This window comes from Nilaparvata lugens, chromosome 2 (genome assembly GCF_014356525.2).
Source record: "Nilaparvata lugens isolate BPH chromosome 2, ASM1435652v1, whole genome shotgun sequence".
Classification (NCBI taxonomy): domain Eukaryota; kingdom Metazoa; phylum Arthropoda; class Insecta; order Hemiptera; family Delphacidae; genus Nilaparvata; species Nilaparvata lugens.
Window position 1 is genome coordinate 23,036,966 of NC_052505.1, and position 26,774 is coordinate 23,063,739.

The 26,774-nt window shown below is 34.1% G+C and overlaps 2 protein-coding genes and 1 pseudogene across 2 annotated transcripts; 2 read left to right on the forward strand and 1 right to left on the reverse strand.

The window, feature by feature from the left end:
- Positions 1–334: 334 nt before the first annotated feature.
- Positions 335–15,624, reverse strand: LOC111059582 (peptidyl-prolyl cis-trans isomerase FKBP8). Its single transcript, XM_022347229.2, has 7 exons — positions 14,872–15,624; positions 12,436–12,570; positions 11,423–11,631; positions 9,654–9,783; positions 6,528–6,695; positions 3,109–3,315; positions 335–641 (listed from the first exon to the last, which is right to left on the reverse strand). The coding sequence occupies exons 1-7, from the start codon at positions 15,079–15,081 to the stop codon at positions 561–563; spliced, it is 1,140 nt and encodes a 379-aa protein (XP_022202921.1). The 5' UTR covers positions 15,082–15,624; the 3' UTR covers positions 335–560.
- Positions 15,625–19,904: 4,280 nt separating this feature from the next.
- On the forward strand, positions 19,905–22,599 carry LOC120349596 (annotated as a pseudogene).
- Positions 22,600–22,679: 80 nt separating this feature from the next.
- On the forward strand, positions 22,680–25,435 carry LOC120349821 (piggyBac transposable element-derived protein 4-like). The gene is made up of 2 exons (XM_039420822.1): positions 22,680–22,917; positions 24,464–25,435. The coding sequence occupies exons 1-2, from the start codon at positions 22,809–22,811 to the stop codon at positions 24,742–24,744; spliced, it is 390 nt and encodes a 129-aa protein (XP_039276756.1). The 5' UTR covers positions 22,680–22,808; the 3' UTR covers positions 24,745–25,435.
- The last annotated feature ends 1,339 nt before the right edge of the window (positions 25,436–26,774 follow it).

Here is a 26,774-nt window from a genome sequence, read left to right on the forward strand (position 1 = left end):
ATTATAGATTTCCATTGGCCATCCTAGGCGTTCTTCCAAGGTTCCAATCAGTTGTCTTGAGCATATACCTTGAGCAACAGGCTCCAATTACAGTTGAAATATTGAGTAAAAATTCCAGGACAACACTAGAACCAGCTCTTAAGCTTTTTTTCACTCAAGGTTCATGAATTCCTAATGTGAGTTAAGACTACACAATTTTGTCAGACCAGTAGGACCGGTTTCAAGGACAATTATTACATTTAATGAACCATTCAATCTTGGTTAGGTTTTTAATGGTCTATTAGATTTAATAAGTGTCCTAGGAACTGGGCTTAAGTAAATCAAGTATCGAACAATTTGCAATTTCGAATAATATATATTTTTAATAGATTTTTATATAAATGCTCGTCAATTGCCAATTTTCAACTGATAAGTAAACAATTTTCAACGTATATAGTCAACACTATTGTCCGTAAGTGATGATTGGCGGATGTAATTCATATCAAGTCGCTCGCATACGACAGTTCGTCTCTCAAACACTAATAATATTTTACATTTCTTCGATATTTACATGAATTTTTCTACATAAACTTGTAACGAAGGGCCACCGCTCCCACTACTATGGCTGCTACACTACCTGCTAACGCTCCCCACATAAGGCCCTGCAACAGAACACGCACAAATTACAAGAATCTGAATCCATCCTAATGTTTTATTTCATTATTTTGAGCTTGTCTTCGAAAAATGTATTCTCAAAATCAAATTAATTTTTTGCCTTCAATATCTCAGATCACTTCCACTTGCACGATAGCTGTCTAACATAAAAAATCCGGCTTCAAAGAGGGCCGCAAACCAAAAACGATTGCGAAAATCTTATATAGTCACAAACTAAGCTATGGTAATCTCCTAATTATTGTATACATTTTAAATGATCAAACAAAATTATACTTTTCAAATCACTTGAGAGATAGAATACAACTGGAAATTAGATTAGTTGAAGTTGCTTTAAGAATATTTTTAGGCGTATGGGAGGAGAATGAGGTGAAAATAATCAAGACATGGGCCATATTTGAACTCAAAACTCATAGATGGTACCAGCTAAGCTTGAAATTCTACTGAAATTTATGATTCTGCTGAAGCTTAGAATATTACTTACAATGACAATTTATTAACAATAATATCAAGTCTTGATTGAAATATCAAGTCTTCTTCCAGCACTCCCTCAAATTGTTGTTACAAAATATAATTTATCTTGCTATCTCCTTGAATTTTGAGTTTCATATTACATTAATGGAGTTATATTACTAGTTTCATATTATATCACTGGCATTGTGCAAAGGACAGCGCAACAACAGAAAATATGGACTTGACTGATGCGAAATTATTTGAGAAGTAGTATTGTCCCTTTGTTACGTGGCAAATCTTTCACCCAAGATGAGAGGTAAAATCTTTTCAAATGTAGACAAGAACAAATTTGTCTTGATTCATTAATAAAGGGACCTGAAACCGGATTCTCTATCAATCAATACTATATTTAGACTAGTCTAGCACTAACTGGGAAGTAGGGACTCAGGAGGTACAACATCTTATACTCCTACTTATCAATACTCATCAATATTTACTTATCAATCAATCAACAGTAATACGTATGTTACTCAATTTTTAACCATTGTCATTGCAATAATGTTTTTGGGAGAAATAAAGATTTGATTTGAATATATCAATAGAAAATATCAATCAACAACCTTAGTAAGGTACTTGGTAATTTGATAAGAATTGTCAGATTCGTTTTTATATTTATTATTTTAGCTCCAGGTATATAGAACAACCAAACAAATATATACTATAAACAAAAATACTGTACTACATACGCTGTACTGCAAAAATTGGTCTAAGGAAGCGGTCAAAAAAACAACACATTAATAATAAATTTATATAATAAACAGTACAAACAATATACCAAATACTAGACAAGCCACTACTCCTATTGAATATGAATAGCAGAACATATTTATATAGAATGAACTTCACTAGTTTCTCATGGACGGAAACATACACATCAATTTACGGGGTAATTCAACACTCTATTCTTTAAACTAAGAAATGGAATGTTCAAGAAGTGAAAGAGTATGGTGTTGATGAAATAAACTGAGAGATTAAGGACTGGTCGGGACTTTCAACTAGAACATCGACGTATAAAAGAGGAGAGTTTAAAAATCAAAGTTAATTTGCATTGAATAAATTCATGCAGTATCAGAAATTACCTTGACTTGGGGTTGAACACAGTGCCAGGACTAATGTTTTTGTCCCAACGATCACCTAACATTTTCTGTGTTAAGAGTTTAGGACAGGAATCGTTTCAGTTCATGATGAATCAATTCTGATAGTTGAACAATTAGGAAGATCTACTGCTGAGTAATATGTTATTTAGTTATGTAATATGTTATGTCAAGTTCAATGTTATTACTAAAAATGTACTCATGAGTTAATGTTAGCACATTTAGTCTACTTCCGACCACCTATTGATTGTCTAGTTGTTACAACTTTATACACATTGTCAGTACGAGCAAAAAATCGAATGTGTAATTTAATTAAAACACCATGAAATTAAACAGTAATCAAAGCAGACAATAAAGCTCCAACAATCAATTAAATGGCTACCAAATTAATATAAAATAATATAAAACTGAGCAACAACTACCAAAGGTAAAATAGAAAAATAATAATAATCAATTACCTACTACCAAATTATAAATATTAAAACAATACAACAACCACTAAAATATTTACTGTTAAGGAAATTTCAACTTATTAACAAAGCCTGAATAAAATTCGAAAATATTATAAAATATAATAGTGCGTGAATTTAAAGTTGAAGTACAGAAACTACCAATAAAATGAATCATTAAAAAGAGAAAACCCAAACGTACGGAGTATCGTGTGTTGGCTACATCTTTATATTACATAAAAAGCATTGGCTACAAAGTACGAATTGACTAAATAGATCTAATATTGAGCAAAATTGTATATGACAATTTAGACACATACATCTCTGATAAAAAATTACGTCTGTTTCATTTTTCTCAGTGATGGTGAAAAAAGTAATGAATTGAAAGTTCAACTACTAACATTTGTCCGCTCGGTTTTGTCAGGCTTAGTCTTAACATCATTAGTGCCCAGCATCTTTTTGTAGAGATTCCTCTCCTGAGCGGTGTGCTTCTTCTGCAGTTTCATCTGCCTCTCCAGTTCCTTTTTGATTTCGGGCGATGGCTCCAGAGAGTAAGCGAGACGCAGCACAGAGCAACTCTGTTCGGCATCGCCTTTTTCAGCCAGAATCTGTCAACATTACAAATTATAATGTTCTTAACTGCTGTCATATTATAGAATCAAATTCAAAATTTATACATCAAAAAAGACATATTTACAAAATAATAGTGTAACAATAACAAATATAAAGAATATACTCCCTGCTTGGATGATTTGTCTGTGTGCAGGGAGGAGTCGAACTAAATCAAACAGTTGAAATATACTGGTTTGATTGGAGGAAATTATGATACTTAAACATAGTTTGGAATTGAAAGTAAAATATGAGAAAAAAATTTATATGATTTCAGTATAAACATGATAATAATAATAATTTTCAGCTCAACGGCGCTCACTCGGCAGGAATAACTTTATTATTTTAATATTGTGTGGGGAAAAAATTAACAACATAATAATATGGATGAATATGTGAAATAATATGCTGGCATCTTCAAAGGAAATATTCATCTATAAGGCGAATTTAGGAGAGCCTCCGAAGCCTCTGCCCTAGTGTAGAGCAGCCACCCGCTCACTCTACGCATGTATACGGCGACGCTACACCCCTCCATGTCAACTGGAATATTACGGTAAAGCTGTAACAGCTAGGTGGAAACAGTTTCCTAGTTGAATGGAGTTATTTAACCGGGGAATCTGAATGTTGGTATGCAATCTGTTTCTGGTTGGGTAATTATGTTGGATTACGGTGAAAGTGAAGTTACTTTTTCTAATAAAAACAAGAAGATTTTTTATAAACAGTTTAGTCCAGTCACTATATTGGTGTATGCAATTTATATTGTAGTTCTGATTCTTTAATATATTATTTGGGTACGTAAGGGAAGTCCAGAACCAATTTCTTAATGCAGAATTTCCTTGTGCTAGATACAGGTGGCCCAAAAACCTCGTATTTTCGGCTCATTTTCCAGTTTTCAGCTATTTCTGCCAAATCTCGTAATCGGACAGAAAAATTTGCTCTCGCCTTTTTTCAGATCATAACATTCTGAATAAAATGAGATCATTCGGAACTCTCTATCTCCAATGAGTACTGAGTTATGATTTTTTAAAAAATGAGTGAAATTTGAAGAAAAAATCAATTTTGATGAATTTTAGTTTTTGATCAACAATGTTACCCGATTTTTACCATTTAGATGTATAATTCAAAATACCTCTGGGCGTATTTTTGTGCTCTACAATCTGAGATCAGGTAGAGCGCTTTATCTCATATAGATTTTCAGGTACACCTGACAATAATGCTCCTTGTATTGTGAAAAACACCTAATTTCCAGCTTCAACCATCATCGCCAACTACATTGTCCTCACATTGATATTTCGCACAATGACGTACTTTTATGAGAATATGTTCTATGAGAATCACCCGTTAGATGCACTTCATTAAAGTATTTCCTAGTGGAGAGGCGTGCTTAAGAACACCTCAAGAATCAAAATTTCAAACCCTTATAACTTTTGACACAATGCTCAGATTTCATCGTACTACACTTCATTCTTCTCGTCTCGTCAAGACCTTTGACCTCACTGCAGCATATGATACAGTGAATCATCAGAAGCTAGTAAAAAAGATATATGATCTTACTGGTGATTTTAAACTTGCGACACTGATCAGATGCTTCCTTCAGAATAGGCGATTCTCAGTCAGCCTCCAGGGGAAGAATAGTAGGTGGAGAAATGAAAAACATGGTCTACCCCACGGTGGTGTACTCTCTCTAGTGCTGTATAATACTTATACAAATGATATTCCCAGGCCTAGAGATACAAAGCAATTTATCTATGCTGACGATACAGCAGTGGCAGCACAGGGTCAAACATTCGAGGAAGTGGAAAGAAAGCTCACAAGTACTCTGGAAGAGCTTTCCAGTTATTATGAAAGTAACCACCTCAAGCCCAACCCAAGTGAAACTCAGGTCTGTGTTTTTCATTTGAAGCACAAAGAAGCTGGTAGAGAGCTTAATGTCAATTGGAGGGGAGAGCAACTACAACATCATGCAACACCAAAATATCTGGCTGTAACCTTGGACCGCACCCTGACATTCCGGCAGCACTGCACCAGCACCAAGGCTAAGGTTCACAGAAGGAACAATATTATCAGGAAGTTGACCAATTCCAAATGAGGAGCTCAACCAGCCACACTAAGAACATCGTCAATTGGTCTGTGTCTGTCGGCAGCAGAATATGCAGCACCTGTTTGGAGCTCCTCAGTGCATGCTAAACAAGTGGATACAGCAGTAAATGAAACAATGAGGGTAATAACACGATGTCTAAGACCGACACCAGTGCACAGGTTGTACCCTCTCGCGGGAGTAGCACCACCCAATATCAGAAGAAAGGTTGCTACAGACATTGAGAAGACTAAACAGGCAAGTGACCCACGCCATCCATTATTTGGGCATCAACCTGCAGTTGGACGGTTGAAGTTTCTTGGCAGCATCCCATGTCTCTCCTGAGAGACAGACTCGTGGCAGGCTCTCCTGAAGAAAATCGTGTGGAGCAGTGGAGGGATGGCTTTATGTTGGAGGGATTGCCATTTCGGGAAGAATTGCCTCCTGGTCATGATTTGGCTTTTCTGACTTGGAAAGCTCTCAACCGTTCAAGGGTAGGAGTGTCCAAATGCAAAACAAACCTGCAAAAATGGGGTTTATTACCAGCTCATGATGACATCTTCTGCGTGTGTGGAGCAATTCAGGAGCAGGAGCACTTGCTTGTGTGCCCTCAGCTTGATGTCCAATGTAGAAAGGACGATATCTTTAGAGTAAATGACAAATCCCAATCGGTTGCAAATTTTTGGAAACATGTAGGCTAATTTAAAGATAATGTTTGATCCAATGTTTATATATATTTTGTTATTATTATTGTTTTTTTCCACATGGGGCCTGAGTATCTAATGATAACTTGTTTGGACACGGAAAGCAAGTATGGCCGGACAGTCACATGCATTAGAATTTGGATCTCTTTTTTCTATTTTTGTTTTGAATTTTTATTTGAATTTTTTTGTTTGTGTTTTTGTGTCAATAAAGTTTGTTTTCTATTCTTCATTATTGAGAGTTTATAATATGAATAAATAAATAAAATAATTTCCAGCAGCACTTGTTGGCATCTCGTCATACTGAAGAGTACAGTGCTCTCATGCTGAAGAGTACTCATTATTTATCGAATGAAGCAAACAATTACAATATACAAGAAGAAAAATGTTGAATACTTTACTGTATAAGATGTATTGTAGACTTTTTACTGACCTTTCCTTTTCTGAAAAGTGCTTTGACGTTTTTGGGCTGACACATGAGCACATTCTCGACCGACTGCAGCGCCACGTCATAGGCCTTGATTTTCATCTGAGCTGCGGCCAAGTTATTGTACACTTTCAGTCTATCCTCAATTATGTCATGTATCTCTTCGTCAGTAGGCTGTAACAAACATCAAATCACGTAGGCTATTAAGATAGAATAATTTTGTCGAATTAGAAGAAAAATATAAGCCGATACTCTAAACTAAATACCATTTCAGGGAAAGGGATAATCCATGATGAATCGCTTTTCAAAATAGAATAGCCTGTTTTTGCCAAAGCATATATATATAAAAAAATATTTTTGTCGTCTGTACTATTTCATGTTCAGTGAGCTGTACGTTATTAGACTCCACGTTTTTTCTATTGGACTATAGTTCACATTTATAATATTGAAACATATTTAAATTGCATAGATTTCTTAGGAAATGTTTTATACACAAATGATTTCAATATTTTCAGATAATCTGGAACCGAAAAATTCATATACAGAGTGTTTACGAACTCCCTTCCAATACTTTAAGGCTTTGTTCCTGGGAAACATATACCTAAATAACATATTTAAATTGTCCGGAAGTCTTCAGTTACTCACACAGCGGCCATTTTTCGTTTTTTCTAAATAATGGTTTAAAATACGAAATTGAAACTTTGCAAAATCATTTATAACAACTGGACAAAGCTACAAAACAATTATTATGATAATTTTTCAAATTCATAAAACAAAATGGTGGCCATTTAAAATGTTGTTTCTCAAATAACTAAGAAACCATTGATTTTACAAAAAAATGCAAGCATAACTTTTTTAGTAAATTCAATTACCTATCGATTGGTTTGTTCTTTTTAAAGATTGGACCAATATTAACTGAAATATGGCATCTTTAGTGGTTGGTGACCCACCTTTAGAGGGTTATGTAACGTTATTTTATTGTTTGAAATGACCTGAAATCACTTACTATTGACATGCAATGCAAATAGAGATTGTTCCATCATTGAGGCGACTCTATCAGTGGCTTGCACTGCAACAAACTTTCGGTGGTCACATATCACTAAGGCTGCCATATCTCAGTTAATATTGGTTCAATTTATAAAAAAACAATCATAGAAACAAATCATTTACAGAAACCAATCGATAGGTAATTGAATTTACTAAAAAAAAGTCATTCTTGTGATTTTTTTTGTAAAACTAATGGTTTCTTAGTTATTTAAAAAACAACATTTTAAATGGCCGCCATTTTGTTTTATGAATTTGAAAAATTATAATAATTTCTTTGTAGCTTTGTCGAGTTGTTATAAATGATTGTGCAAAGTTTCAATTTCGTATTTTAAACCATTGTTTTGAAAAAAATAAGTGAAAAAATAAAAATGGCCGCTGTGTGAGTAATTGAAGACTTCGGGACAATTTAAATATGATATTTAGATATGTTTGTTACCCAGGAACAATGCCCTAGAATAATGGTAGGCAGTTCGTAAACACCATGTATATTTGAGAGTTGCATTCTGTTGTGGACCGGGTGTCCCACGAAAGGTGTAACAGCCGAAGATCATAGATTTCACATGACATTTGCAGCAAAAAAATGTCCAGTAAAACTTTCTTATATAGATCTTGTTTTTCGATGTCGATTTTTTGAAAAACTTCAATAATTAGAAAACTATAAGTCAAAATCTAATCGTAAGAACATGGTTGGAAACATTTTTTTTTTTTAATTTCATGTAGAATCTATGATCTTCGGCTGTTATATCTATCGTGGGACACTCTGTTCAATTTGATGCACTACATCACAACTAGGCCTACTAAAAATATTTTTTTAATGCTGTAAGAGTTCGTGAACGTATCAATTTCAAGAAGGCATAGTTTAATTATTTGGCAGTATATTCATTTTAGCCCTTGGACTACCAACGGGACAATATGTCCCAGCAGAAATGGCCAACCTCAGACTACAACTGGGACAATATGTCCCAATAGAAGTTCATCGGATCCCAGTGGGTGAATAGATCATCTAAACTACACAGCAATGCATCCCAGCGGTATTCTAGGGTCTATTCTGTGAAATACATCAGTTGTTTAGAACCATCTGATCGCCAAATTATTGTGAATTGAGGTTATATGCTCTTATGCAAGTTTGCTCTCATGCTGGTTTTGTGGGTGAATAAAGCTGCTCTAATGTGATTTGCAGTGTCATTTTGAGTTGAAAGTAAGTGAATAACTTCATTATGATGTCAATAATAACATGTTGAATTGAAATTCAAAGCTATTTACTAAATTTTATTCATTTTATCATGCTTTTTTTTTGTATTGGGACACATTATCCCAATGGTATTTATCCCAAAAAAATTGATTTGGTATTTGACGGGACAAGCTTCATAGACCCTATTTGGTAGTTTAAGGCAAGCTACACATACATCGATTTTTGATCGTACGATATTTTGCCGTGCTTATAAATTTTATTAGATTTATTTAACAGATGATTTCAAACAGATTATGTGTGTCAAGTTCCGTTTAATCTGAAAGAGTTCATAAGGACGGCAAAATATCGTACGAACAAAAATCGATGTGTGTGTGCAGAGCATAAGGGTTAGAGATCATTCAGCTCCTCACCAACAATTAATACTGACATACTGTGACTTGGGAAGGAGCTCAATGTGCCAATGAATTAGAAAAGAATAACTCATTAGGTCAGCCCACAAGTTGTGTCGAAGATGATGTTATAAGATCAATGTATTGTTGTATTTTAAATCAAATGAATGAATGAATTCCAAGAAGGAAACAATATTTATAGAGATATGAATGATATTTTATACATAGAATGTAAATTTAAAAAAAAAAAATAGAATACAACATTTAATCAAGTAGTCATAAAATAATTAAAACGTACTGAAAATGTTCATATGTGTTATTCAAAAACTAATACTGATGGTTCTTTTCTGGGCATATAGAATATTATGAGGCCCATAATCCTTGTTTCAGCACTAATAGCATGCAAATTGAACAAATTTAACGTATTTTCTGAGTAGTCGTGAAGATGATATTGTGGTAATCTTTTTATTCAGTTTGCTACTATGAAGTACCACGTTTACATACCTTATTGCTACCCTCTATGTTCTCGCAATTATCCGTGTCTAAGAAATCCAATGCTCGTCTGTAGCAGGATATTGCAAGCGTATTCTCCTGTCTGGAATACCACCAATTTCCTCTTTCTTTCTTTCGATTTCTGGAATAATGATTTATCAATGTAATTAATATCAAGCCAAGTGCAATTTATAAATACATTTGTAATTAAGATTTTATCAATAGATGTAAACTTTGGAGATACAGACAGTGGTTTTTTACATGTCTATGTTTTTTGGAGCATTACTAGAATGAAGAACAATAATTTTATTTTGGTGATCATGAAGCACCAGTGTCCAAGGTATTAAAATAGAATGAGATTAATAAAATAGGAAGTTACAACTGCCGGCCACTCATAAGGGTAACAAACAAGATGCATACTTCAATAGATACAAATATCACCAAACATCTCAGGTTTAAAAAATATCATGTAAGAATACAGTGTAATTGGACTGTATGTCCACTATATAAATTGGACTGTTGTAAAAACGAAGGGAACATTTTGGGCTTGAGTCTGTGTTGCTTTTATGATAGTTGAGGGATTTTTAATTCATTATAATGTGCATCAAACAGCCTGATAAATATATAATTTATCCCTTTAAAAAGATAAATAATACATGGTTGAAATTGAAGTTTTTAATATAACTTATTAGTCAATAATAAATCATTCAATACGTTCAGTTTGTACTTTCTTGAAACAAGATGCATTGATGCAAAGGTCTAATCAAAGAAAAACGTGTAGTATAGGTATAATGTAGAGCAAATAAGATTCAAACAATAGTAAGAAAACAATAACAGCTTTCAGCTTTTGTTTGTGAATAAGAGCAAATAATAAAGTTCCAATAGTCTAAATGCATAGGCTACGATTTAAAATATTTTTTGTCAAAAATAAAAAATCATACATCAGAAGCAAGATTTGCAGTTCACTGTTATAAAGATTATTCAATGTAATCATATAACTTATTTAAATAATATTACTAAATTGAATAATAATGCATTACACTTGAATTGTTGCTGATGGGAATCTAAAAAGTAACCATATTTAGAAGTGACTACGAAACCTAGAACTAGATTCCAAGGTTTGAGTTAACGATGAAGGTACTGTGAAAACCGTTTAAATAGACAGTTGTATGAAAATTTTTGGAATAAAAAACTCGAATTCAAGTATTTTATTATCTTAAAAATATTACACTCTATAAGGATGGAAAGTATTATCACAAGCCGTTCTAAAATCTATAGCTGAAAAGTTCAAATGTTTATAGGGGAAGATTTTTTATTAGAAGCTGGAAGATTTATGAATTGACAGTCATACTTCTCGTCACTCCTCAAAATTGAATCGTTTGTGAAAATAAATAGAGCTCTAGCAATGTTCATATTATATTATGCAAAGCTGGAGGGATGAGAATGCTATCTATGCACTAGAAATACAGGTCTCATCGGTATCATTTCTTCACGTATTGTATAATATAGTGTAATTGAAATATTAATTTATGTATCAAACTTATTTTTATACCTATGGTTAATGTTCTCTATCTTTTTCGTATGATATTCAATCTATTGTTGAATTTATAATTAGGATAGACTCCCACCAGCGAGCAAGTTGTACAGTTATTTTGAAAATGTAAATGTTCATATGTTATTTTGTAATGTTAATATAGTAAATGTTCATGTTTATTATAATTATAATAGCATGCTGTATATTTTATGGAAATGAAACAATTAATTTGATTTAGCAAACGCACCCAATCCGCTTGCGGTCTCTGATGGAGTAGGTGGCGATGTCAGGCTCAGGGTCGGCTGACAGGAGGGTGACCGTGTAGTGTAGGGTGGCGCCAGGGGGGACGTCCGGCTGCCGCCCCCTCGCGCCAAACGCGAACCGCGGCCCCACCACCAGCTCCGCCTCCTCATCAACGTCCATCAACGGAATGGCAAAGTCCAAGCCTTGTATCACCTACCAACATACCCATCATAACAAATAGCCTATCCAGTATAGCCTAGTATAAATTGGAAATGGGACAGTTTTGGGCATTAACTGTTGTGCCTTTCCTCATGTCAAGTATTTGTACACAATTTGATAAATAAATAAAATAAGCTAGTAGGCTAGATTTGGCTAATACCCACTCAGCATTTATCACGTCCCATTACGCATCATATCAAGTGAAGATACACCTTCACTTTGAGGTTTTATCGGAAAAAATCTGGTAAAAAATATCACTAATAAATATAGTTGTTTCTTATGTTCAAAGCAAAAATTCGTTACTAACAGGACTTGTGAATTTCATTCCTTCTGCACTTGATACCTTGCAATCAGTAACTGGTTTTATGTGCTCAAAAGCACATAATGTTTTGCATGCATTCGTCTGCGTAGTATAATTATATTCTTATAAATAAATATGGGATTCTAGATGAGATTTTTGGCATGGTTTAAATCATAGCCTACTGATAGGATGTGATCGACACATAGTACTCCAGGTCTAAATGAGCTTCAATATCAGCCGGAATGCAGCATCCGATTATGGATAAAAACTATTTAAATAACTAACTGAAGTAAAGATTAACACATTAGTTAAAACCGTGGATAAGAAATACGGAATCTGCCACCCAAGCTGGATCCACCACCTATAATGAGAATCAACAGTATTTTAAGCCTAGGTGATGATGAAGAGATGAATGATAATACAGTACAAACATGAGAGATTTTTAGGGAATTAAAAATTCAGAACTGTCAACACAGTAGAAGTAAAACCTCACTCACCTCTCCATCTCCAATATTAATTGTCAGACAGTCTTCTTTCTCGATAATTTCGCCGTTTTCCAGCCTTCCTTCGAATTTTACTTGGCATATGTCGGCTCTCTGTGGACGAGTGTCCGGCTTGCCTTCTCTTATCACCTTTTTTAGAAACAATAGACTATTTAATTTTACATTTTTTTAATTACTCTACAACTTACAGGTAGCCTATCAGATTTATATGTAATTCATACTCAAATAGTCTTTTATACCTCCTGCTTCATTCATTACCCACACTTAGATGTACCATACAGTATTTGCCAGCCACATCAGTATGGCATCTTGATATGGGGACATTCGGCGCATGTGAAGGACATACTCCTGCTCCAGAAGAAGGCACTTCGTGTAATGGCGTTTAGCGAGTATGATGCACACTTTCAGCCCATATTCCAACGTTTGGGCATTCAGTCTAATAAGACAATTGAGTTTCCAGACAATTGATTGGTATATATTTTATCATTGATATAACCGGTTTGACTGTTTTGTCTTTCTGGTTTATGGTTTTTTTTTTCATTCTCTCTTCTGAGAATTTCTGGAATCCCTGCCACTGCGGTCTTCAATAAAATATTGTTTTTTCTTTTTAAAATATTGTTTATTCAATTAATCAATCAATGTATTAAGTATACTTATTCTTAAATATACATCAGCACAATGTATCATCTATTTTATAATCAAAATATTAACAATATATCTACAATATAAGTGTATTCTCTATTATTTACTTCTATGAGCAGATTAAGCTTATATGTATAAAGTGGAACTCCCCCCTACACACAGATGGATAGTCTAGTAGGGGGATTCCAAAATATGTTGTATATTGTGTATTTGTGTGTTTTTGTATGTGTATTGTGTATTTCATATTCGTGTATTATGTTTTTTGGAAATAAACTGAATTGAATTGAAATTGAATTTAATTCATACAGTTCATGGCATGTACATATTGTCATCGCTCCTACACGTTAGGAGAAACATCTTCACATTTGTTAGAAGGGAGGAAGTGCACATGGAACTCGAGGGGGGGGGGGTTGACTTGGATGTGTCGCGCTGTCGCCTGTCAAGAGTAAAGGACAGTTTTCCTGTTTTTGCGGTGCGAATGTTCAACTGCCTGCCGAACTCGGTTAGGGTACGCCCAGTCAATGTGTTCAGAAGCTCATTGTCAAAGTGGCTTGTTGGAAGGAGCTTCTACCCGTTAGCCGTTAGACGATTTTTTCGGCGAAAGCTTTGCTGGACTGTGACGCTACCTACAGTTTATATGTACAATGTTTAATTGACACGATCTACTCAGGAAGACCTGGCCCTAATCACGACTTTGGATATTTGGATAGAGGCCAGAGAGTGGATGCTGCTTTGCAACCGCAACATGAAGGCCTTCATTGGCCTTCGCTTCGATTTTTGTTGAGTGGCCAGCCGAGCATCCACAAATGGTCAATTTACAGGCTTACCAGCTTAGCTAACGACTGGGCGATAGTGTGGACTAGGCCTTAGATGTATTAGTACTATCAGAAAGAATAATTACTACTGTCAGAGACAAATTATCAAAATATATTTAACCGAATAACTTATCTTTAAGACCTCTAGAGGTTTTATTACTATCTGAGACAAACAATCAAGGTTTCTAGGGTCTAAAAATTCACGAAAAACGAAAACTAGGGTTGATCGGCAGTTTTTTCTAAGTCAGATGATTTTGAATTGATATTTAGAATCAACTGACGCCAAACCAAGTTTTCGTTTTGGTGAATTCGGTCCTTAAACGGTATCATTTCTCTAATGTTGAAAAATATAAGGATATAATACAAACTATAACCTAGAGGTCTACTAAGAGGTTTAGAGCCAGTTCCAAATTCAAGCTTAGACATAGGCCTACCTTAAAATTAATTTTCAACAACATTTTATTTAATCGGCGAGATTCATCAATCTCGAGTAGAGTAGCAAGTAGAATAGGATTATTAATTGCCAAGTTCTATTCCATGGAAACGGGAAATGTGGGCCCAGGCCCAGTAGCCTACGACTTACTACAACGAAAGATCAAAATTGAAGCCTAAAATGGTAAGATAAGAAAATTACAAAGTAACTAAATATAATAAGTAATAGTTACATGAAAAATACACTTATATTTTTCAGTTTATTAGTGGATTCTAGATATTCAAGTTCAAACTGGGGCATAGATTACATAAAGTAGGCTACCTATCGTAACTTAACCTATCTAGCTTACATATCACACTAAACTTGATTTTAGCCTCTAATCCTGTAAATCTTAAAACGGAATGTATTTTAATTTAAGCAAAAATAAAAATGTTTTTTTCAGAAATCAAAATGTTCATTTTATTTTAATAAAAATAAAAAACTAACCTAAAATAGTAAATGAATGTGCAAGCAGGGAAGAATAATTTTTGTATAAATTACCTTTTTCTTCAATTGACCACTTCCAAGAATATCCATCCATTCTTCCACTTCTGTAGATATTGCACTATCATTTTTCCCAACGTCTTCGTTGTTGCTAACATTATTTACTACCGGGTTAGGACTAGATTGTTCTTGAACTGCATTTACCTCTCCATTACTTGAGCTAATAAGTTTCTCTTCACTGGCAAACGTTTGCTCCATGTTTGACATGCTCTTTATGTTAACTTTATACTGAACACTGTAAGGATGATTTTTAACTTCAATATTATATTTGAGAAACAGGTGTCATTATTATTGCACATGAATCTGAATCTGAATACTGCTGAAGGAGTGATAAAGAGAAAGACAGATTGGTTGGTAATCACAAGAGCGGAGTCACTGTGGCGGAGTGCACAAGAGCAAAGCCAAAGTCGCAGAGCAGCAAAACGAATCATAATATCGCATCCCCAAAAAACATGGCGTATAGCCAAACTGTATAAACATATACATAACCTGAAAAATGATAGAACCTGGAAGGTTTTAATGTATAAGGAAGGTTGGAGGTTGAGTTTTGCTTTCAAACGGTATGAAAATTCTGGTATTATTTAACAATCTTGATAATAATGATCATTGAAATGCGAAAATGAAAGCCAAAATTTCAGAACATTTTTGAGATATTAGTTTGGCTACACACCGCCGTATGATTTTTGGCGATGCGATATTTTGCCCACCCGATAGGAACAGACAGATTTTTGTCAGCTGATTATTGAGAGGTCTTTAGATTATTTTTAATTCTGAATTTATAACAGTTCTAATATTCAAACAGGATGATAAAAAATCATAACTTACTTTTAAATAATCTATTGAGGAAATATATGAATTTATAAAATAACTTTTTCTGATTGCGTGCTCTCTGAACGAGACAATTCACACACAGTTCAGTTAGCTTGAATAGAGAGTAGACATCGGAAAGTTGTTCAAAAATTGTACTGGCAATGTTGCAGAGGTAGGAAAGATAGCGCTTTCTGCATTGTCAAATAAGATAGAAATGATAAACAAGGTTATCCAATATCCAGTGTTGATCAAAATAATACTGACTATGGCCCAATTTCACCAAAGTTTCTGAAACCGCCGGTTTCGAAACTGTGGTTCCTGGCTGAACAGAAGTTTTGAATGCTGACGGATTTCACCAGCACAAACTGGCCAAAGATTCCGAAACCGTCGTTTTGGAGTATCGTGAAGGCAGTGAACCCGCTTGACGTCCTTTTTATAATCTAAAAACTTCGTTGTGCTCTCGTAGTTTGTTGTTCTAACATGTTAAGAATACGAATAAGAATCTTCATTATTAAAGACATTGTTAACAATGCATTTACAAACGTCAATAATAGGTACTAGATGATACATAATAGTAGACTACTAGCGTGCAAATATTTGGTCTAGTCAATCACATAAAATTCTTATATGCTATATAAAATTTAGGCTTTCAGTAGTTTTCAATTTTCTTCTGAAGAATGCAAGAGGCAATGATTTGATTCCTAGTAGTAAAGAATTGTCAAGTATACACAAGTGATGTATACTTAAAGACAGATGTATACACAAGATTTTTTTGCAAAGTAGTTATCCTGAGCTTTTGAACTCTGATATTATTCCTATTTCTGAATAGGTAATTGAATTTCTATTGTAAGTGGACATAATAGTTTTTCTTAATAGAGTTTTTTTCTAGGTTCAATGAGAGATTTCATTAATCACACGAATCATTAAGGAGTACAGACTACAGAGCTATCATCTAGAAAATTTTGTACTCCTGTTTTGGATTTACAACTAACTTTGAGATTAAAATCATCAGCAAAAAGAAATCCTGCTTTATGAGTACCTTCTATGTTACAAATTATGTCATTAAATATAGGCTATTAATGAGTATTGTTCCAAGTATGGAGCGTTGAGGGACCCTATACCGAACCTTCCTGCCCTTCTTAGAGAACTGAACATCTCTGTAAACAAACTGGTTGCGGTCTTTTAAATATGACATAACGAGATCGATTCATTCAGAATAAACATAATTGGCATCGGTGTGGACCTAGAAAAGGATAGTACCACAGGCTTTGTCGAATGATAGACAAGGATAGCAATTCCAAAGTTGAGCAAATACTGTCATTATAACGTGGACCTCACTTTTTTATACAATGGAATTGAATCTTTATTGCAGCTTTTTCTACCATCAACAAAGCGGATAGCGCGATCTCTTTGTCGCTTTGATCTGTTGCCAGATCGACTTTTAACAAAGTAGAATTTATAATTAATTTACAAAATATTTCATCTTATTTATGATTAAATTATTGAAAAATATAATTTCTTGCTTAATAAAATATAATTTACTTTTGAACGAGAAAGAACAGTTGATATTACATCAATAAACATGTACTGTCCCATCAAAATAAAATAAAAAATGAAAAAATACAACAATGGCGATTGGAGATGTCATGCTACAATTACGAAATAATTTACAGACCAGGAAAGGACAACCAAGTAGCAGATGCACTTTCCAGAGTGTGTAATGCAACTCAAACCGATAAATTACACTCCCTACACTGTGACTTGTGTCACCCTGGAGTGACCAGAATGATTCATTGGGTAAGAACTCATAATTTACCCTATTCAGTTGAGGATGTCAGAAAAATGACTTCCTCATGTCAAACATGTAATGCCATAAAACCTCAATTTTTCAAGAAATTGAAATCTACTCTCATAAAGGCGACACATCCATTTGAAAGATTAAGCGTGGACTTCAAGGGTCCTCTTCCATCAAAAACTAAAAACAAATATTTGTTGACAATAATTGATGAGTACTCTAGGTTTCCGTTTGCATACCCTTGTCCGAATATGAATTCATCAACTGTAATTCAGTGCCTTGTGAACTTGTTTACCACATTTGGTTTACCTTCTTATGTACATACTGACAATGGAACCTCTTTCAAATCCAGAGAGCTGCAGGAATTCCTTCATAATCGAGGAGTAGCCACTTCCATGTCATCACCTTATAACGCACCAGGAAATGGCCAAATCGAATGAGAAAATGGTACAATTTGGCGCACAGTGTCTCTTACATTGAAGCATAGAAATTTGGATGTATCTGATTGGGAATCTGTGCTCCCAGATTCTCTACATTCTATTCGATCCCTATTGTGCACGGCTACTAATGAGACGCCACATGATAGGATGTTCCGACACTATAGACAATCATCTAATGGTATAGCACTTCCAACCTGGCTTGCCCCTTCAAACAAAGTCCTAATGAAAGTACCTATACGAAGAAGTAAATTCGATCCATTGGTCGAGGAGGTGGATATTCTTCAAATCAACCCACAATATGCCAAGGTACGGCTTAGTGATGGAAGAGAGACAACTGTATCATTGAAAAACCTTGCCCTTCGAGGAGAGGAGAGCATTCAAGAAGATAACGATAAAAATCAAGATGATACAAATGCAGGATCAAGCCTTAGTGATCACGCAGAGCCTGAGAACAATCAAGAAAATTATCATGAAAATCAAGATGAAACAAATACAGGATTCCCCCTCAGTGATGAAGAAGAGCCTCCTGATGGCACCCTGCAAAGATCTTATAGAGAGCGCAAAATGCCTTCTTATTTGAAAGACTATTCATTGAATTCCTAAAGACGGGAAGAATGTGATGATATTGAATCATCATATGACTAGTGTTTTCTTCTTATGTTTCTGTTATCAGATGTTGAACTATTTATTCTAATTTTGAATCTGTTATGAATTCATTACTGATCAATAAAGCCTAGAATGCAGAGGTTTTTCATTACAATACAATAGATGCAAACATTTATTTACATACATTTTTAATAAAATCAAAAACATATTCAACAAAACAATACAATAATATATTTTATTATTATTATTATTTGTAGAAACAATACATATTATACAATAGACACAAACATTCATTTCCATACAGCACTTTTCATACATTTCTAATAAATTCAAGACATACTAAAAAAGCGATATGATAATATTTTATTAGGCCTATTATTATTTACAATAAATACTTATAAAATAGATACAAGGATTCATTTACTTGTTTACTTAATACAAACAGGCCTACAATAACAATACTAATTATAATAATTTTATTTATAGTAATATTTATCAATAAACAATATCATACAAATAGTTACAAAATTTGTCCAAATATTTTCCTACTTTTGTAGTATTATATCTTTACTTTTTATGATCTGATTGAAGTATTGAATTGGTTTTCTTTGGAGCAGAATAGCTATTTTTATGTCACAAGGTTGGGATGTAGCTGTTCACAGGGCTGTATTATTATCAACCACAGAAGCTAAATATATATTTATTTATCTTGCATTGAGTCCAGCAGGAGGTGAGGCTTGTTGGTGAAGAGTGATTTTAATTTTTTTCTGAATAGTGAGAAAATACTTTTATGTGGTACAGTAATAGTAGAGTAGTATTTTGTTGTTTGAAAACAAAATGCCCGGCTACAGAGTCCAGACATAGGCTAACTCCATCCACAGCTAAGTGAGACATATAGGCCTAGTTCACAACCCGGTTATATTTCAACTGTAATTAATTTCATGAGAGCCAATCAGAGAAGGCGTTTTTGAAAAAACGGCTTCTATGATATGTTATTGTGGAATTAATTTAACCGGCTGTTGTGCAACTGGCACATAAACTCTAGGGTGCTAGGAGACAAGCAGATAGGTTAAAATCATGAACATAAGCTGTTGGTCATTGCTCAGTCGTTTTGTAGAGGCCTATTCTGCCCTCCTTAGCAAAAGTGCAGTAAATAAGTGACAAAATTTGTGTTTTGGAGTTATATACATCAATGGATTCGTCTTAACAAGATCTATCTAGTCAACTGAGCAGAAACGCAGTAAATTATTTCTGAACGGGAATTTCTTGCAAATAAAATGCAGTATCTACAGAAACAACCTTTGAAAACTTAGAAAAAACCACGGTATTTAGATGAAAATATTCTTCTTCTATATACCGTAGAAAAAACGCAGTATACTATGATTGCCAAGCAAAAATGCAGTAAGTACACGTAGTTGCTGCACTCTCGCTAAGCAGATGTCAGATACTGCACTTTTGCTAAGTATTTAAAAAATAACATCTGATTTAGCTTGGAATAGTAGCAGTATCTACATCTGCTGTAAGGTTAGGTGTTGTAGTTAGTTGCTTGTTAGTGGTGAAAGTAATAATTAATATAAGTAGGTACTAGGACTAATAAAAGTGTTTAGTGTTGGTGTTGAATTAATATTTAATTTGTGGAATTAGGTACTACAACATGTTTAGGAAAAGAACTCATGACATTACGAATAAGATAAAAGACACGGAAAATAATGAAGTGAAATTAGCTGTTACAGAAGAATGCAACGCTTTTAATATAACTCTCCATCGGGCGTAGTCGGCCTCAGAGGCCAAGTAGTGACATAATTTCCCTCTCCACTCCATTCGGTCGGCCGATTCCCCCACCATTCATCACCCATTTTGGCTAAAGTGCACGTCCAGTGCCAACATACATGTCATCAAGTTTTTGGTTGGGATCGATTTAGTATGTTATTTTGAGCACAAAATCACAAAAATTAAATGGCGCTCACTATTGCTTTTAAAATAAACTAAGTTCAAAGTAGCAGAACTTTACATGCATTTAACCTATAAGTAGCAACCATAAGTAGCTAAGGTTAGCAAAAGCTGTAGGTTAGGAAAAGCTTTATGTTAGGAAAGCTTAGGTTAGGAAAAGCTTTGGGTTAGAAAAACTCAGATTAAGAATATCATAGTTCGATGATTTTAATAATCAAAATGGCTGCTACTCATAGGTTAAATGCATGTAAAATTGTGCTACTTTGAACTTAGTTTATTCAAAAAAAAATAGTGAACGCCGTTTAATTTTTGTGCTCAAAATAACATACTAAATCGATCCCAACCCAAAATTTGATAATAGGTATGTTGACACTGGACGTGCACTTACACACAATTTTTTTGCTCAAATATATGAACTCTACAATATGGCTGCCTCAGTCAGTCAGCAACAGTTGCATAGTTCATGTACTTCTTTCCTGGCTTCACAGGCCATGTGTGCCTGATTACGTCACATAATCAAAGGTGAGTTTTTTGATTATTTTTCCATTTGCAATTGTTCATCATTCTCAAATGAGCCTGTTTCATGAAAAGTTCGTCAGTATTTTGAGAAATAAATGTTTTTCTGCACTTTGGCCTATCAGGCAGAGTGCGCCCGTTTAGGTTTTGAAGGACTTTCAAAACAGTAAACAACAAAAAAAAGAATCATTTATCACTGAAGAAATTCTGAAAATTGATTTAAAATTCTTTCTTTATGTTTGTACTTCACGAAATTGGAAACTATAATTTATTACTTATTGCTTTTTAGGACGTTTTTGAGCTGGAAGTTTTGCATTTGTTTGTAGGTTTGTTTATTACAATATTATTGGCATTTGCATTTGAAGTTTTGCATTCTTTTTAGGTTTGTTTATTGCAATATTGGTTTGTATCATTACAATATTGGCTTATTATACACAGCTTGTAAAAATTGTGTACATCCCACAGCAGGATTCCAAGTAAAGAGAAAAGAAGCAGCTATTACTGCAAGAAAGAAATGCACGTGTGTCATCTGTTGTCAAATGAGCACATTGTGAGGTCTACAATATTATTCACAGAACTAGGTACTAGTTATTTATTTACAATAATTCCTCCATAACTATCATTTGTCATTTACAATTTATTCACGAGATTACAATACAATGAGATAGAAGCGATTGATATCATTTTATATAAATTTTTTATAATTTTTCAGTAAGCTTGCTACTAATTTCTGATTTTCTGTCTTTTCAGGTTTATCAATTATCTTGCCAAAATGGCTAGAAAATTTGATTTTTCAAAGTCCAGTGATGTTGACGATATGATGACACTTCTCCTCCAGCTCTGATTTAGGATTTAGGTGATGAGAGTGATATCGCGTCTGAAGATGAGGTAGAAGAACGTCAGGAGGACTCAGCTACTGAACAAGAATACAACAGTACATCTGAAGATGAAGAAGAGGAACATGCAGTTGAGGATTTCTTTATAGGGAAAGATAAAACTACAAAGTGGACAAAAAAACCGCCATCAGCTTTTTGTAGGGCAAGGAGGCACAAATTAATTATGCACCTTCCTGGTGTAAAAGGTGACGCTAAACATGCAACTACAATTTTGCAATGTTGGAAATCACTTTTTGATACAGAACTTTTGGAGTTGATCGTCAGATTCACCAATCAATACATAAATTTGATCAAAGAAAACTTTTCAAGAGAAAGAGATGCCAAGGAAACAGACTTGATTGAAATAAGGGCTGTCATTGGTCTGCTTTATCTGGCTGGAGCTTACCGGGGAAGTCGTCAGAGTTTAGAGGAACATCAAGCATTTCAAATGTATCTTATGCTGTCTTTGTTTTGATGATCGAATGACACGATCAGAACGCAAAACATATGATCGCCTTGCCCCTATTCGTGAACTTCTCAATCGATTTGTTCAAAACTGTCAGAAAAGTTACATATCTGGAGAATATGTTACTATCGATGAGATACTGCCAGTGTTCCGAAAATGGAAGGTGTTCATTTCGCCAGTATATTCCATCAAAGCCCACCAAATATGGAATAAAAATTTTTGCTCTGGCTGATTCTCGTACAATATATGTTCATAACATGGAAATCTATGCAGCCAGAAGGACCATTTTGTATCAGCAACAAGTCCAGCGATGTGGTGAAGAGGATATCTGAACCACTCAATGAAACATCACTGCTGATAATTGGTTTACTGACATTGAACTTGTGGACGAATTGAAAGAGAAGAAATTGTTGTATGTTGGAACTTTGAAGAAAAATAAACGTCAGTTACCAACTAGCTTTGTGAACGTAAAAGGAATGGCCCCTTACACCTCTATGTTTGGCTTCCATAATGGAAAAACTTTGGTGTCCTACATACCGAAAAAGTCGAGAAATGTACTGCTTGTTTCCTCCCTCCACGAGGACATGGCACTTGAATTTTTCAAAATTTGAAGAGCACAACTCATTCTCAGAAGACATTTTCCATCGTGTTGAAATGCCAAATAACTTTGATTTGTTAGGGGTGAACAATAAACTGATCATTTATATTATTATTGTCTGGCAAACACTGATAACTGTTATATTCTTGTATTTATGTCTTCAAAATTATATTAAGAAGAAAGCAAATCAACTGAGAGTCCCGAAACGTACTCCAATTGTGGACTACCCACAGGAGCTTTAAGAATATATTGTGTTTTAGTAAAGTAGTATGTAATGAAATCATTAAAATAATGGGTTAGGATATAGGAAACTATGCAATAAATAATAATTATTCACTATTATTGTATCCATTTACTCCTTTATGCTATCGATTCAAATATTTTCCCAGATTAGAAGATAAACTATTTCAATTATTATTATTATTCTTATTTTCAAGGGTTCCACAATATTTTTTTGCTTACTCGAATACTATTCGGACTTGATGTTTAATTTTTGCATTATGATACAATTTTATTACTTTCGTAGATTTTGTAGGTTTAATTTTATTCATCAATATAATTGACATTTTTTCCATTCAATTCTTATTCAGATATGAATGTATTGAATTGTTGATTTGAAGTTGATTGATGTGTTAAGTTTGATTTTTATGAATTAGTTCACTATAATGTAATTTATATCACTTGCATTTAGCTTATGAATTGGCACTCACATAGATTTAAGGTATTCATTGAAAGTTATGTTACATATAAATATCCAATTAGAATAATATTGTGAATAATAATAATAATAATTTTAGCTTATGGTAATTTTGACTTTAATTTTTGAAATATTATTGAAATGTGTAAAAATTAACTTAGAGAGATGCCGTTTTTTCGATAACTTCGGGTCGAAGTTTAGGGGGACCCGGGGATGTAATAGAACTACATAATTTTTATTATTTGCCATGAATTTTCACAATGAATAGATAAATTGTTGACGACGGTGAAAATTGATGACAAGTAAAATTATGGAAAAAATGAGAGGCTCTAGGCAGTCGGTGGTAAGGACGGGACCTGGAAACATCTACAGCAGATCAACCAGCCCGACTTCTCCCTACTGAGAGGGTCTCCCATTTGGGTAGAGTGAGTGCCAAATTAATTATATTATTTTTATCTGAGGGTATATCTTGTCAATATTATTTGAAATCATATTTTATCTTTTGAAAATGATTATTTTTAAATTATCAATAATATTATATTATTCATTCTACATTTAATTATTTTACAATTAAAACCTTTCTCATGAGATAAAGAGTAAGATCCAAATTTAACCTCTCGTTAGCCAAGCGATATTTAACCCCTCATTTATTTGATCAGTACATCTTATTTATCAATTATAATATAACAGCATTATCTTTTATTAATTTCTGTATCCAACTCCTAGAGAGTTAGGACCTGTAATTCTTGTTGAATACAATCAATATTAATTATTTTGTTACAAATTTTAAATTACATCAAATTAGTTCAACCAACAATTAACCGATCCCATTACAAACGCCATCGATGATGATTCAGGAGAGAAGAAGAAGCCAGAAGTTATCACTTTTTATAATAGCACTAAAGGTGGGGTTGACACTGCTGATCAAATGTGTAGTACGTTCAGTGTAAGCCGTAACACAAGACGCTGGCCTATGGTTATCTTTTCAGCCTGCCTTAATGTTGCTGGCATCAATGTGCAAGTGATATCAATGGGAAATCAATTGGAGCCTATGAGACGAAGAATTTTTCTCAAAACGTTGTCACATCAACTTGTGATGGGACAATTGGCCCGTTGAAGTCTTAATACAAGTGGAATGCCATTTCAATTGCAGACTCACTTGAAAAGGTATTTGCCTGAAGAGGAACCTGTGACTACCCCGCCATGTGCAGCACCACCAGCTCCCCAAAGAAGAAAGTGTGGAGTATGCTGGCAAGGAGCAGGATTCAGGAGGATGACAAACTACGAGTGTTCATGCTGCCATCAACCAATCTGTCTAACCCATGTAAAATCACTGTGCCAAATGTGTTTTGCACAGGCTACAGTTAATTTGGGAGCCTCAACCTCGCAAAATGACTAGGATTGTGGACAGTGAAGAACTATTACACAATGATCAAGAACAGTTTGAATAAATTCAGTTTAACATTTTTCAATTTTCTATTTTTTTCAGTATTAAAATTTTTTTAGTTTATCATTCTAGTATACTGTTCAATAAACTAGTTTTTGTATTCAATTTGTTTCAAATACTTACAACAGATCCTACTCAAGTTGAATTTAGTTATATAATTATTGATATAGAGTGAAGTGGTGATTGGAATATGTAGGTGGCCTCTCAGGCCGGGTGCGCCCGATTTTGTTTCGACTGTAGGTGCGCCTGACGGAGGGTTAATATAAGTTCACTTCCGGTAGTAATAGATAATAGATATAATGCCTATCTATGAAAGTAATTGCAGTGCAGGAATAGAAAATAATGAAAGTTTTGATAACTTAGAAGAAGCAGTAGAAGTAGAAGTTAGTACAACTACTGAAAACGCCAAATTTGGGTAGAAGAAGATAATGTTATCATTGAAAATTTCACAGGAGACTCTGAGGTAAGTCTAGGCTTAGACATAGGGCTACATGATGACTTAGACCCAGGCCTAGATCAAGCAAATTGTGATCTAGGCCTAACTAAAAAAGGTACAGTTAGGAAGAGGAGATTGCCAAATCAAAGTAAAGAAGAAAGAAAGACTAAAAGAATAATTGCATTGGAGGATAAGCATTGTATTCTTCCCCCATGTGCTAATAGTTGTTTTTTACGTTGCAGCCAAAACATATCTTATGATCAAAGAAACAATATAAACCAAGCGTTTTGGGAAAAGTCTTGGGCCGACAGGAAAGCGTATATCTTGACTACCTGTGAGCGTCTTGATAAAAAAAGAAAAACATCTCAATCAGAATTAGTTAGTAAAAGGAACAAAACATTCCAGTACTTTCTTTTGGGAGAGAATGGTCAAAAGATTCGTGTATGCAAGACTTTTTTCCTGGGCACACTTGGCTACAAGCCGAAAAATGATCGTTTCATTTTTGAAACACTTTCAAAGACACCAAGCAATCGAATAACGCCTATCCCTGATAGAAGAGACAAACGTAAGCCAGCAAACTTTATTCCTAAAGATGATATGAAAGCCCACATACTATCATTTCAACCAAAAATTTCCCATTATAGACAGCAGCATGCTCCAAAAACACTTTATCTCCCAAGTGAAATAACCATTAAATTGATGCATAAGGACTTTTTGAGAAACACCCTGAATCAAAATGTTCTTATGAAGTGTATTGATGTCAAATAAGAAAAATGAGAATTTCATTTGCTAAACTTGGCAACGAAGAATGTGAAACTTGTGAGCAGTTTAAACTGCATGGTCACAAAGAAAATAATATGATTGATGATTGTCAAGAGTTTATTAACTGGACCAAACACATCAATGCAGCTAAGGAGTCGAGGGAACTGTACAAAGCTCAGAAGAAAATTCTTGATCCAACCACTTTGGTAGTGTTAGCCGATTTGCAAAAAATTATAATGCTACCCAGAGTCGAAACTTTTAAAAAAGTTTTATTCACAAAGAGACTTGTAGCTTATCATGAAAGCTTTGTACCTATCGGAGATAATCCTTCTTCTAAACCTTATGCCGTTATTGTATGGCATGAGGCAATTACTGGCCGCAACAAGGAGGATTTAATAAGCACTTTTTATGCTTTTCTGAAAGAAAAGAGACTTCAAACACATCATAATTTGGTTAGATAATTGCTCAAGCCAAAACAAGAATTGGTGTTTTTACACATTTT